Source organism: Gymnodraco acuticeps, unplaced genomic scaffold (assembly GCF_902827175.1).
Source record: "Gymnodraco acuticeps unplaced genomic scaffold, fGymAcu1.1, whole genome shotgun sequence".
NCBI classification, from domain to species: Eukaryota; Metazoa; Chordata; class Actinopteri; order Perciformes; family Bathydraconidae; genus Gymnodraco; species Gymnodraco acuticeps.
The window spans coordinates 249,202-263,774 of record NW_022992312.1 but is presented as its reverse complement, the minus strand read 5'-3'; the positions used below and the strand labels follow the sequence as shown (position 1 = coordinate 263,774).

Genomic DNA, 14,573 nt, shown 5'->3' with positions numbered 1-14,573 from the left:
CACATTGGTTCTGTTCAGAGAAAATTACTAACAGTCACTGAGAGGTGAAATGGCACAGCGAGGAAATCAGATCAACCAAGAAATAATCTGTTGTACGATCTGTCTGGATCTACTGAAGCACCCGGTGACCATTCCCTGCGGACACAGCTACTGCATGGACTGTATTCAAAGCTCCTGCGATGGAAAGCTATACAGCTGCCCTCAGTGTAGAAAGAGCTTCACACCGAGGCCTGTCCTGCTGAAAAACACCATGTTAGCAGCTTTAGTGGAGGAGCTGAAGAAGACTGGACGCCAACCTGCTCCTGCTGATCACGGCTATGCTGGAGCTGAAGATGTCTGCACTGGGAGGAAACTGAGAGCCTGTAAGTCCTGTCTGCAGTGTCTGATCTCTTACTGTGAGAAACACCTCCAGCCTCGCTATGAATCTCCTGCCTTTCAGGGGACTGTAGTGGATGTTTTGCTGCCACAACCAGAGCCCAGGACCAGAGCTGGATTCTTAAAATATTCACGTGAAATCAATCTGGATCTAAACACAGCACACATACAACTGTTATTATCTGAGGGGAACCGAAAAGCAACACTCACGGAACAACAACAGTATTATTCCAGTCATCCAGACAGATTCGCTGTATGGTCTCAGGTCCTGAGTAGAGAGAGTCTGACTGGACGTTGTTACTGGGAGGTGGAGTGGAGAGGGGGAAGAGTTTCTGTAGCAGTCGCATACAAGAATATCAGCAGAGCAGGGTGGGGAAGTGGATTTGGATTCAATGACAAATCTTGGGCGTTAGAGTGTGACCGAAACAGTTATACATTTAGTTACAACAGTATCGACACTCCCGTCTCAGGTCCTCGCTCCTCCAGAGTAGGAGTGTACCTGGATCACAGAGCAGGCGTTCTGTCCTTCTACAGCGTCTCTGAAACCATGACTCTCCTCCACAGAGTCCAGACCACATTCACTCAGCCGCTACATGCTGGAGTGTTGCTTTATTATGAAACCACAGCTGAGTTGTGTAAACAGAAATAGCCTGAAGTCATTTGAGGAACTCTTCTTAAACTCATTGTGTATCACACCTAGTTTCTAACTAGCTGCCACCTGTCAGTGAATCTACAGGATCATTCAGCATCAACGTCCGTCCTCTGAGATGCTTTGAGGACGTGATGAGAAAGAAGTGGACCATTATCTCACTGAAGGGGACTGAAGTGGGTATTTTACAGCCAGAACCAGAGCCCAGGACCAGAGCCCAGAACCAGAGCCCAGAACCAGAGCCCAGGACCAGAGCTCAGAACCAGAGCCCAGAACCAGAGCCCAGAACCAGAGCTCAGAACCAGAGCCCAGAACCAGAGCCCAGAACCAGAACTGGATTCTTAAAATATTCACGTGAAACCGGAGTGTACCTGGATCACGATGCAGGGGTTTTTCTACAGCTTCACTGACACCATGACCCTCCTCCTCAGAGTTCAGACCATCTTCACTGAGCCGCTGCATGCTGGACTTTGGAAAAAATGCAGAGTTCTGTAAACTCATCTAGACAGAAGTGAATCACTGGGTTCTCAGACTTTTTCCTCAAAGATTGTGTTCTTTTATAACCAATCATCTCTCAGAGGGGCGTGGTCAGCAGCAGCTCATTAGCCTTTAAAGCTAAACACAGAATCAGCACTTTTGAAACCGGGCTGAAACAGAGGGGATTATGGGACGCTACAATGATTTATTGACACTTGGGAGACTTATATCTGAGACTTGTGATATATTTTTGAAAAATATAATAATAGGGGACCTTTTTGTATCATTAAGTGAACTAACACTGCTGGCTGATTGTTGTGGTGTTTCTCAGCTGTCAATCAAACGCTAGGGGCAGTAACTTTATCTATAGTTGTTGAGTAAGTGTTTGACTTCCTTTAGCTGTGTGTGTGTTTCTCTGCAGGAACTCTTCTCTGCGTCCACATGTCGGAGGAAGATTTGTATTCATGTGTTTCTTTGCTGCTGTTTCTCTTCCACTGCAGGGCTCTGCAGAGAGGAAGCAGACCTCCTTTATCCTGCACACCTTGTTCTCTGATCATTTGTAAAGACGTCTATAACGTCGCAAACTGAAAACACATCAATTTCAACTGTACCTTGGCAGTTAAGTTATTTCTGAAAAAAGAAACGAAGCACTTGTTGAGTTAATTTAGGCCTTGTAACTGATTCACCAGCTCTTATTAAGTATGATCTTGATTGAAGTGAATATATCTGCACTTGTCGATTATGTATGGTCTTTGCCCTTATTGTAAGTCGCTTTGGATAAAAGCGTCAGCTAAATGATATGTAATAATAATAATATGTAATAACCACATGTGTTTGTTATTGTAGGTATTTTAGAGGTGTACTCATCCTGATCATAATCAATAAGGAGAGGATTGATGAGCTCAGTGTGGATGAAATCAATGAAGAGACTTTCCTGATGTGTGAACAAACTGCCGCTTTACATGATGAATAAACTGACATCAATAACGTGTTCTTATTTTGGTCTTTATTCCCAAAGCCTGTGGAAAAAACTAATATGAGAGGTAATAATAAAAAATACAAGGAATTATAATGAAAAATACAATAAAGAGAGAAATAAAAAAAACATAAATAAACAAATAATAATAATAAATACAAAAATGTATAATACAAATACAATAAAGAAAGAAATCAAAATGATATGGATAAACTCATAATAACAAAAAAATACAAAAAATGATAATAAAAAGTACAATAAATGAAAAATACATGAATACAAAAATGTGTAAAAAAAATACAAACAACTACGACAAATCATTTTAAATGAATAAAATAAATAAAATAAATAAATTAAATAAAATAAATAAAATAAATAAAATAAATAAAATAAATAAAATAAATAAAATAAATAAAATAAATAAAATAAATAAAATAAATAAATAAATTAAATAAAATAAATAAATAAATAAGTTAAATAAATTCAATAAATTAAATAAATAAATAATACAAACAATTATATAAAAAATAAAACAGTTATATTAAAACAAATTATAATAATAATAGAATAATGATAATATTTGAAAACAATATATTTAATAAAAACAGCGCTAATGACTTTCCAATTAAAGTAGATTTTTTTATTTTGCATTGTTCATGTTTTTATTGGTAATTCTCTTCTCCGCCGCTAGGGGGCAGTCGTTCCCATTTGTCCCATGATATGTCCGTCACCACGCGGCTTGATGACGTCTCTTCTTCTCCAGCCAACATGGTGAAGAAACAACGTGGGGTAACATCTTCGTCTCTAAAGATGGAGAAACACTCGAATAACTTCAATTTGATACTGGAGTCCAGCGACGATGAGGCTCCAGAAGAAGTGACGTTTGAAGACTCAAAGGCTCAGGCTCTGAAGAGCATGAAGCTCGCGCTGGACACCGCGAGGAGGTAACCAAACTCCATTTGAAAAACAGACTTTTCATGTTTTTTATTCATAATAGTCCGGAAAAGTCTCCAAAACAAATGTATTATTCTGATTTATTAGGACACATTTTACACGTCTGCGGTCATATTTAGCTCTTTATAAATACATGTGTGAACCAGAAGGTTAAGAACCAGCCAAACTCCATTAAAATATCCCAGATTTTTAAGGTTTTTCGTGATATTAGTCAGGAAAAATGAACCAAATCAAATAATTTATTACATATTCTGGTTTATTTGGACACACACTATAATTCGGCTTTCATATTTAGCACTGATCAGCTCCTTATATATGTGTATTTGACAGAGCTGGGAAGTAACTAGGTACATTAATAACTCCGGAAGGTAAAGAACCAGCATCCAAAATAATCTCACTTTTAAGGTTTTTTTCGTAATAATAGTCAGAAAAAAATCTCCAAACAAATACATTATCACATATTCTGATTAATTTGGACACATTTGACACTTCGGCTTTCATATTTAGCACTGATCAGCTCTGTGTGTGTGTTTGGTTCACAAATGCACACCGCTACCATAATGTGCAGGTTTTAGGAAGACCTATGTAGTTTTTTTTAGTGAAGCTCTATTTTGGGACAATTTGAATGGGGATATGAACAGAACCCACTCAAGGTGTGTGTGTGTGTGTGGGTGTGTGTGTGTGTGTGTGTGTGTGTGTTGTGTGTGTGTGTGTGTGTGTGTGTGTGTGTTGTGTGTGTGTGTGTGTGTGTTGTGTGTGTGTGTGTGTTGGTGTGTGTGGTGTGTGTGTGTGTGTGTGTGTGTGTGTGTGTTTGCAGGGACAAAGAGCTGCTGAAAGAGAAGAGGAAGAAGAGACAGGAATTATTCCAGGAACAGAAGGTAAGTGTGTTTTAAAATGTCCGTTAAAACCATTTCACAGACTCGATGGTTGCTGTTATTGATTGCTTAAAGACAGTTCTTGTCTAAATGTGTTTTGTAGTATCCATTAGAATAGCCTTTACATTAACAGCAATCAGATTTCAGGCACTAGGAAACTTATTTTGGGAAATAATTAATATACCATGGCAGGTATTAATAAATCCCTGTTTTTCAAATTGTCATATTTACAGTGACAGAAAATGACATTTACCCATGTGGTTGTAATGTGCAATGAAATAATCATTCTGCTGTTTCCCCCAGAAAAGGAAGCTCTTACCGGCCGCCGTGTTGGAGGAGATCGACTCAAAGTGAGTTTACCGGTCTGATTGAATTCTGCAGCTTCTTCATTTCAATCCGTTTCTCCTCCGTCGCTAACATCTGCTCTACTTCACAGGAAGCAGAAACCGTCTGAAGACGAAGGTGAGGAAGATTTCTGCCCTCAGGATTGACTCTGGCTCATCTTTTCTCAGGAACGTCTTGAGGGAATTTCCTTAAATCTGTCAGAAATGTCCAATTAGACTCAACGATGGACTGCATTAAATGTGGGGGGTCTTTATCAAATCATTATCAAATTAATTCTATAGTTCTAATCACACCTCTCCGCCTCCTCACTGAGGCCAACGAGTTTCCCCAAATCACCCTTTGCAGTGGCTAAAATCCCATGAGATTATTTTGTAACTCCTTATTCCTGAATGTTCCTTTGTTGGCCACGTGGAGAGTGTATCAGTGGGTAAAACATCCACTGGTCGTTTTGATTTATTGATCTTGAACATTTATTGCCAAAAAAACGTAATCAAAATACGAAAACAATATCAAAATGGAGCTTAAACTTTAATCTGTTCACTGAGGCTCAAATGCATTAATAAAAGTTAAGTAGATCAAAACAAAATCAGCTTAAATGCGGCTCAAATAGAGCGGTGCAGTGACGCGTCCTAAACCCTGAAGTAAGCTGCTGGTTCCCTCGACTAAAAACAACGGGATTTCTCCAGAGGATTTTGAAAAATAGCTGGAAATAAGGTCTGTGGAAACCTGTTTGATAAATGCACGTTTTGTTCAGCCGGATAATCTCCACATGTATTCCCTACTTTCATAATGTTCGAATCATAAATCTTCAAGCAGGACAGAAACTAACTTAGAGGAGTGTTCACGTGTTCGGCGTAATGACGTACAACGACCTCCACGACTTCTGTAGTCCTATTCAGCCACTTGGTAACAACCATCGTTTCTCAGACACGTCCACTCTTCAGAAATCACCAGTGGGGTCACTGCTGATGGTTTAATGTAGAACAAAACGTGATCCGTCTCTTCGATGCGTCTCAACCACAGACCTTAGTTCCAGCTATCCCAGTGGTTCCCAAACTTTTTCAGTCGGGCCCCCCTTGGGTAATTGGAAATATTTTCGGGACCCCCCAACCTGGTTCCCATCTATATTGGTAGGATTAATTGTTGTGAAAACATTACATTTTCTCTGATAATAATAATAATAATTATAATATATATAATTTTATATTTTATTATGGATTACACATGAACAAAAGTGCTTGTAATAGATACTGTGAATTAATTTGGCCTAATTAAAACTAGCAGGCCTTCTTCCCTGAGTAGTAGATTTTTAAATTCAAACATCTTTAACACTAGAACCGCCAGAGGTCGCTGGATACCTAAAACCGCCAACGGGTAAAATGTACCCGCTATTGATTTGCAAGGTACAATGTTATTTTATTGATCATACAGAACAGTGAGTTTTGATCGCACAGGGATGAAACTTATACCAATAGAATCTGTGGACTCTCAGCTTTTCGTATGATATAGTTTGTGCAGATAGCATGAAGTATAACATATCGCTAAGAATGCTGATTTAAACACTTGGTGTTAGACTTGTGTTTTGTTTAGGTACAAATCTCTCTCTCTCTATCCATCTATAACTATCTGTAATGTTCTGTTCTATGGACATATAATTGTCTACACAAACAGACGACGCGGACTACTTCTCTCATTCAGAGTGTCCATTTCAACTGGCACGTAACCTGCACACATGCATTACGTCCTCAACGTGAGCTCAGTCATCCAAGATCTTGTATTCTCCAAGATGTTACACTATCTGTGTGTCTATCTCTCTATCTATCTATCTATCCATCTATCTATCTCTCTCTCTCAATCTATAAGGAACCGCAGTAGATCAAAGGCGTTGCTATAGCAACACGTCATGTTTACGCTGCATTTTCTATGAGGTAAATATTACCCGCTGGCGGATATAGGTATAAATGGCATTTTTTTTGTCGAGTTTTTCAATCTGACTTCATATTGACAATTGTTAACAACTGAGGATGCTATATAACACACTTTCAGGAAAAGTCACGGACTGGGAGACTTTAATATGTTATTGAAAAAAAGTTACATACAGTCAAAGAACAGCTGCGGGTAAAATGTACCCGTTGGCGGTTCTAGTGTTAAGGAAAATATATTAATGAACTACTATTTCTACTGAAACGATCACATCACTTGACCATTCCTATTCCACACATAGCTCATCAATGACTTGCGTGTGCTTGCTTTCCCTCGCAGATCTCCTCAAAGCGGGGCTGTTGTTTTGAGACACTCTCAGTTCATTCTCAATGTTCAGCTTTGATCTGTATCTCGTTTTGATGGCAGCAAGAAAAGCCGATCTCACTAAAGTAGGATGTTGCAAAAGGCAGCATTAGCCCACAGCTCTCTGACCAATGAGATATTTTCGAGCAGTGTTTGTTTACAATTGAATAATAATAATAATACGTTTGATTTATATAGCTGCACTTTAAAAACAACGTCATCTCAAGGTGCTTCACAAAGCTAAAAGGAGAAAATAATAAAATAAAAAAATCTTCCCGCGCCTCCCCTGCAGTACCTCCGCGACCCACCAGGGATAAAAACCACTGAGCTATCCCATTGGCTCTGAGACGAGGGAACAGGAAGTGGAGAAATGCTGACTCACTTCCTGGTTTTAGGACGCGTCACTGCACCGCTCCATACTCCTGATCCAGGACTCTTTACTGCACACATGTTTCTGAGTGTTTCCTGACTGTTTGTAAAAGCAGCTTCTGATCCGTGTGACTCTGTTCCTCCAGCTGAAGACGAGCAGCAGGAAGAAGGAGGAGAGGAGACGAAGAAGAGGAAGAAGAAGAGTGGGAAACTTGCTAATGCCAGAAAGTACGTAAATCTATTTGTATGGACTTGCTGGATGACTTGAACTCTGAACTGATCATCAGAGTAGCTTAACGAAGGGTCAACTCTCCAGCTGTTTTTAGGGAAACGGTTTCTGATCAGTTTCCTGTGTGTCCGTCTGGAGGGGAGCAATCCGGCCGTACATTTGCTAGTTCCAGATTCTCCAATATGAGTTTTAGCTTCCCTTTTTTGTGCTGAAAGCTGGTAATTAAATATATTTGGGTTAGGGACTGTTGGAGTTTTGCGGTTGATCAAAATTATAATTTTTGAAGACATGACTCTGGGATGAGGTTCATTTTATAACGTGTTTCCGCTGCACTGCTTACATTGAAGGGCCCTTTTAGTTAATCAAGAAAAGTATGTTAGTTACAGAGCAAGTTAAAACATTTCCTCTGCTGTTGGAAATACACTTAATTAGTTACTCCTAATGTTTAGGGCTGCCCTCGACTGAAGATTTTTATAGTCGACCAATATTCGTCAATTTAGGCGATTAGTCGACTAATCGTTGCATGTTTATGATATATTATTATTTATTTACTTTTTTAAAAATGGTTTCAGTTCCAGGGCTGAGATAGAACGTTATTAGAAACAACACGCTACGTTGATACATATAAAACTGTAGTAATGAGCCTTTAAAAAATACATTTAATTTTACACACAGAAATGATATATATATATATATATATATATATACTTATACTTTTTTTTTTCCCAACTAAACGACTAATGAAGAATTGCGCGACTAAGACTCCATTAGTCGACTAGCGATAAGTCGACTATGAGGGGCAACCCTACTTATGTTGCATTAAAAGGAATAAGAAACCCCTCTAAATGTTAGGCATAAGAGGAAGCTTTGTCTGATGACTGTGTATTGAAACGGTTTCAGTCTGAAGGGGAAGTACACGGTGCAGACGGTGAAGCACGGAGCGTCCGAGGCGTCTCAGCGTCAGACAGCTGAGGACTTCCTGCAGAGCAGACTCTATGGAGCCGGGAGCTGCCGGACCACAAGTGAGTGGGGGGGGGGGGGGGGGTAACCAACACTGCACCTCAACAATCTCAAATGGAAATAAAACTAAAATATACATGTTGAAATTATAACAGTCAACAACATATAAAGCAGGATATCATATATACATGAAGTGTGTGAGGAATGCAATATTACGTTGAATATAAATGTACAGTGAGTAAGAGAAGCTGTGGAGATTGCATGTGAGTAGCTTTGGATAAAAGCGCCTAAAAAGGGACGTGTAGGCCCAATTCCAAACCACACCCTACCCACTCCCACTCGCAGCTCAACGAGGCTCCCTCCTGTCAGATGGAGGGAGTAAACACAGCAGCAAGCTTTGGGACGGCCTCTCCTCTCTCCGGCAGAAACAGGAAATGCCGTAACTGTTTGTAACAACGGTTTCAAATCAGCTTCTCTTTGACAAAAAGTTTAAATGAATAACTCAAATAAAACTCCAAACATCTTTCATTGTGTTTCAAAGCTCTTTAGTTTTAAACCTGATGTTTATAAGCTTCTTAGTTTGTACAGTCTGTAAATATACACAACTTTATAATAAAATGCTCCCCCCCTCCACACCGCTCCACTCCCACTCCGCTCCACTCCCCCTCCACACCGCTCCACACCGCTCCACTCCCCTCCACACCGCTCCACTCCCCCTCCACACCGCTCCACTCCCCCTCCACACCGCTCCACTCCCCCCTCCACACCGCTCCACTCCCCCTCCACACCGCTCCACTCCCCCTCCACACCGCTCCACTCCCCCTCCACACAGCTCCACTCCCCCTCCACACCGCTCCCACTCCCCCTCCACACCGCTTATAATAAAAGTTACACGATTTACAAAAAACACATCCTGTAACAGTTCTGAGGATGTAGCAGCCAGGTGTATAATGCACACTTACTAACGGCATTTTGGTGATTTTTTTTTTACCCTGAAATGTGATTTAAACGCAGGCTCTCTGTGACAGACGATGATCTGTCTCAATTTGAGTTCTGATCTGATCCCTGCAGAGAGACGGCCACATTAATATCAATAAATTAATATTATTTCAATATGCAGCCCCTTCTGCTTGGAAAACAGAAGGAGCTGAAACTCTCAGATTGTATCACTATGGGGTTAAGTCCATCTTAAAGGACAGAGAACAAGAATCCATTGGTCGACGTGATTGCTCTTATATCCCATCATTCAAGTATTTTTAAATGATAACAGTTATTTCATTTGCATATTGACTGGTTGATGTTTAATGTTTCATTAGTGTTTTACAGCTGTATTCGTCTGCCTGTATTGTTTTGTGTTAATTTGTTGTAACTTTGTTCATGCTCCCTCTCGTCAGGGCCGTTTCTTCCTATCGGCGGGCTGTGCAGATGCATAGGCGCCCACTAGGGGGCCCCCACGTGCCCACTAGGAGGCCCCCACGCGCCCACTAGGGGGCCCCCACGCGCCCACTAGGGGGCCCCCACGCGCCCACTAGGGGGCCCCCACGTGCCCACTAGGAGGCGCCCACTAGGGGGCCCCCACGCGGCCACTAGGGGGCCCCCACGCGCCCACTAGGAGGCCCCCCACGCGCCCACTAGGAGGCCCCCACGCGCCCACTAGGAGGCCCCCACGCGCCCACTAGGGGGCCTCCAAGCTGAAAGTTCAGGTTCAGCCTCAATATATTTGGGGAGGATTAAAAGAGCCGTCTTTATTTGTCGACAGCCGAGCCCCCTCCTGAGTTCGGTGAAGCATGATATGCTTACAAATCAAATGTAGGATATAAACACAACGATAGCAAAGCTGAGGCTTGTGTTTTGGGGTAATAAAGCCCAAATCATCATTGGGCTGTCAGCCAATGAGTGACGTCTGAGGAAGATGAAAAATATCATTGTTGAGAAAATGCTGCATCTCTTGCATTCATTGACGTAGAGGAGCCTTATTGTTTACCTTTTTAATATCATTGTGTGTACGTTTCAATTGCTTTGTTTTCGTGAATCAGCCTGTTTTGCTCTTAAAGTGTAACAGACTGATGCGTCTCCACAGATCCTCTGAAAGGCTTCGCCCCCCATTGTAGTCCAAACAGCTAGAAACGGCCCTCTTGGACAGGTCGCTCTTAACACTAGAACCGCCAAGAGCTGTTTTTTATTGTATGTAACTTTTTTTCAACAACATATTAAAGTCTCCCAGTCCGTGACTTTTCCTGAAAGTGTGTTATGTAGCACCCTATGTTGTTAAAAATGGTCAATATGAAGTCAGATTGAAGAAATCGCCAAAAAATTGCCATTTATACCTATTTCCGCCCAGCGGGTCATATTGACCCCACCCCTTTTCGCGCTATTGATTTTGAGTGTAAACAAACATGACGTGTTGCTATAGCAACGCCTTTTGTCTACTGCGGTTCCTTATAGATTGAGAGAGAGAGAGAGACATATTGATAGCGACAGTCTGTAGTGAAGGAGCGCGCTCACCCTCACGGGAGACTGCTCGCGCTGCGCAGCAAACAGCTGTTTGCTTTTCACCCAACAACGACAACTGCCTCACGAAACGCTATGTTGTACCGTTAATAAACGAAACAATTTAACAAAATTGCTTGTCAAAATACCAATACCATTTTTCTTTTTAAAGCAATACTTTTACCTTGAAAATCAATGCATTCTAATACCGGGTCAATTTGACCCCGGTGGCGGTTTTATTGTAAAAAAGAGACCTTAATCTCATGAGACTTCTACCTGGTTAAATAAATGATATTTATATGTAAGCGTGTGTCTGTGCTTCCAGGCAACGAGCTGCTGTCCCTGGAGAACAAGAAGGGGAGGAACAAAAGTGCAGCGGTGACGTTTGTCAATAAAGACTGGGGTAAGGTTTTAACCATTTAACTTCATTGTGGAATAACTGCCACAGTTTGGGCTTTTTAAATTGAGTTAAAAAAAAAAAAGCATAAAAACGACTTTAACTCACTTAAATAATAACACTGATTTAAGAATACATTCACTATAAATGTCTAGAAAATAAAAGCTTAACTATTAAATAATATAAAGCAAAATATAGCTCCGACAGTGTCAGCAATGAGTCTCCTGCTCGAGCATTTTAATAACGTCAGATTATTGGAGGAAAAGCAGGTTTTATGACATAATGAGGGAACTTATGTTGCCCAACGTGTTGCTTCAGAGCGACGTGTGTCCTGGTGTCACACTGACCCAGTTGAGTCACTATGCAGACTGAATGTCTTCTCCTCCTGTTATCTTTGTTTCTCTGTCAAATCAATAATACCCTGGCTCAATGTGACCCAGTGCATGTTTGTGCAATGGTCAGAAACCCCCGCGTCCTGATTTTTAGACTGTACATAGTTGGTACCTTTTATTGCTATCAATGAGTCAATATTTAGTGCAATAGAGCGGAGCAGGGATGACGCATTGACCCGGGAGTAAGCTGCTGGTTCCCTCGACTAAAAGCAACAGGATTTCTCCATAGATTTAGGAAAAGAGCTGGAAATAAGGTCTGTGCAAAACAAACCTGTTCATCTCCACATGTCTACCCTACTTTCATAATGTTCGAATCATAAATCTAATCGAAGCTAAATGCTAACGTGATGCTATAAAGGAACTACAGCGAGTCCAGCAGCACGACTTCAACGTCACGCCAACTTCAGATCCATATTCAAACTCACAGATTCTAGATGGAACGAGTTGAAGCGTTTGTTTGAACACTCTGCAGGAGGCAGGGACTTGCTTTCAAGCAGAACAGAAACTAACTTAGAGGAGTGTTCACGTGTTCGGCGTAATGACGTACAACGACCTCCACGACTTCTGTAGTCCTATTCAGCCACTTGGTAACAACCATCGTTTCTCAGACACGTCAACTCTTCAGAAATCACCAGTGGGGTCACTGCTGATGATTTAATGTAGAACAAAACGTGACCCGTCTCTTCAATGAGTCTCAACCACAGACCTTAGTTACGTCTCAGATCATTAGAATAAGTCACTTAATTCAAACGTATTTCTACATTGGAAAAACCTTGATATAAAATACATTTGTTTTAATTATCGAACTTGTTGATGTTGATAGAGACGAGACGCCTCTTCGGTTCAAAGTCAAATCGACCCGTTCACTTGGAATCAAGCCACATGAGTCATAAGGATTTGTATTGAAAGTGTTTCATCATATAGAAATAAAACAGGTAATTAACTTAAAATCAGGGACCAGTTAGCGAACCTTACGCAGGGCAAGAATCTCCGTTTGTGCTTTTATAAATGATCCCATATCATTTACAAAAGAACAATGAACAGGTTTCCTTTCCTTTAGCGCAGGGGTCTCAAACTCAAGGCCCGGGGGCCTAATCCGGCCCGCGGCTTCATTTTCTGTGGCCCCGCAAGAGCTTGCAAAGAATATAATAGGTTTATTATACGGTTACATTTACAGAAGCAGGTTGCCCATAAACTACATGTCCCACAATGCATCTCGTTTTGTGACATGCGCACTGAAGAGACTTGCAATTATTTGCCCTGGACTTCTGCTTTCAGACGTTAATTACTAAGTTATTATCCTACCCGATAATAATCCAATGCAGAGGCAATAATGTAATACATTATTTTATATAGTTACAACCGGCCCTTTGAGTGCAACCTTTATGCGAATGTGGCCCGCGATGAAATTGAGTTTGACACCCCTGCTTTTATATAATGTTGTGTTTTATATATTTTATGAATTTGACTGTAAAGTGTCTTTGAGTTTCTAGAAAATCGCCCTATAAATAAAATGTTTTATCAGATGATTGAAGGAAAAGCCGGTTTAATGACATAACGAAGTGACATGTTATGGCTCAATGTGTTGTAGTGCGACGTGTGTCCCGATGGCACACTGACCCAGATGAGTCAACATGCAGACTGAATACATCTATATTTTCTCGGCGTCTAATCCCTCGTGTCTGTGCTCAGCCTGCAGTGAGAAAGCCAAAGCAGAGAAGCTGAAGAAGAGATGGATCCACAAGCAGCAGATCCCCTGCTGACGACATCACGTCCACCAGAGGAGCCTTTACGGTGAATTGAACGCACGGAAACCTGGAGGAAGACGTCAGGAGAGGCGGTGGACGGACTGATGTTGACTTATGGGATTTGCAACAACTCAAATAGAGATTCAAGATGCATCTGTTCGAAATGATGTAACATCAAATATCATGTCTGTTCGTACATCTCTTTCCATCGTGTGAATATATTGTAGGGTTGACTATTGTTTTTGATTAATGAACAGTCTGGTACAGTTTGTAACCTTACTTTACTTTAATGCAGCCGATACGACCAGGAAAATAATCTTAATCTGTTCCGATATCACAAGTCTAACAGGATATCTAAATGTAATTCGCCGTCTAGCCCTGACTCACGGGAAAAGAAACGGGAACATTTGCAGCAGATCGTTTTTGGTATTTTTCAAAACGTTGTTTCTGAACTGAGACGTTTCTACATCGGTTCATTAAAGAGCAGGACGTGTGGATTCACAGGTAGACTTCCCACCTGTAGATCACATGACCTGCTCTTCGTTTTCTGTACCATGTGTTTCATTAAAAGCTTGTTATTTCTGTAAATATGTTTGAAAGACTGAGATGTGATTAAAAGCTCAGAGAAAAATGAGTTGAGACTTTTTATGCTCTACAATAAAACAGTTTCTCTAAGATCACGTGTTCATCATTTAAACCGGCTAATTACATATTATTGGTCTAAATAAGCATTTAAACGTCTACTTTGGGATCAAGTTAATAAACTAATGCTCTTTAAGTAGAGACGTACAGATATTAAACACCTGAGCAGAGCTATCTTTGTTTATTTGTCTGTTAATTGCACTGTTGAGGAACCTGTGATCTAAGCTTTTCATAAATTACAACATAGTGTATGTAATGACGATAAACCTTTAAGTCTTGAATCAGGTACTAATAATGTTTGAGCTAAGTTAGAAACTGTTGCTTTACTTTCACTTAAGTTTGTCCAACATATAACACAAATAACCTTATTTTTGAACAGTAACATGACCCACAAAATGCATATATTGGA

At 40.7% G+C, this 14,573-nt stretch overlaps 1 protein-coding gene across 2 annotated transcripts; it reads left to right on the top strand.

Annotated features, from left to right (window-relative positions):
* nol7 (nucleolar protein 7) lies at positions 1-14,199 on the top strand. Of its 2 annotated transcripts, XM_034208297.1 has the most exons (9): positions 35-362; positions 3,169-3,421; positions 4,249-4,309; positions 4,610-4,656; positions 4,743-4,768; positions 7,453-7,534; positions 8,436-8,557; positions 11,311-11,388; positions 13,467-14,199. In XM_034208297.1, exons 1-9 carry the CDS (start codon positions 50-52, stop codon positions 13,535-13,537), a joined length of 1,053 nt encoding a protein of 350 aa, XP_034064188.1. In that variant the 5' UTR covers positions 35-49; the 3' UTR covers positions 13,538-14,199. The 2 variants fall into 2 exon arrangements, with proteins under 2 accessions (XP_034064189.1, XP_034064188.1); XM_034208298.1 differs by lacking the exon at positions 8,436-8,557 and having other exon boundaries at positions 1-362.
* Positions 14,200-14,573: the final 374 nt, after the last annotated feature.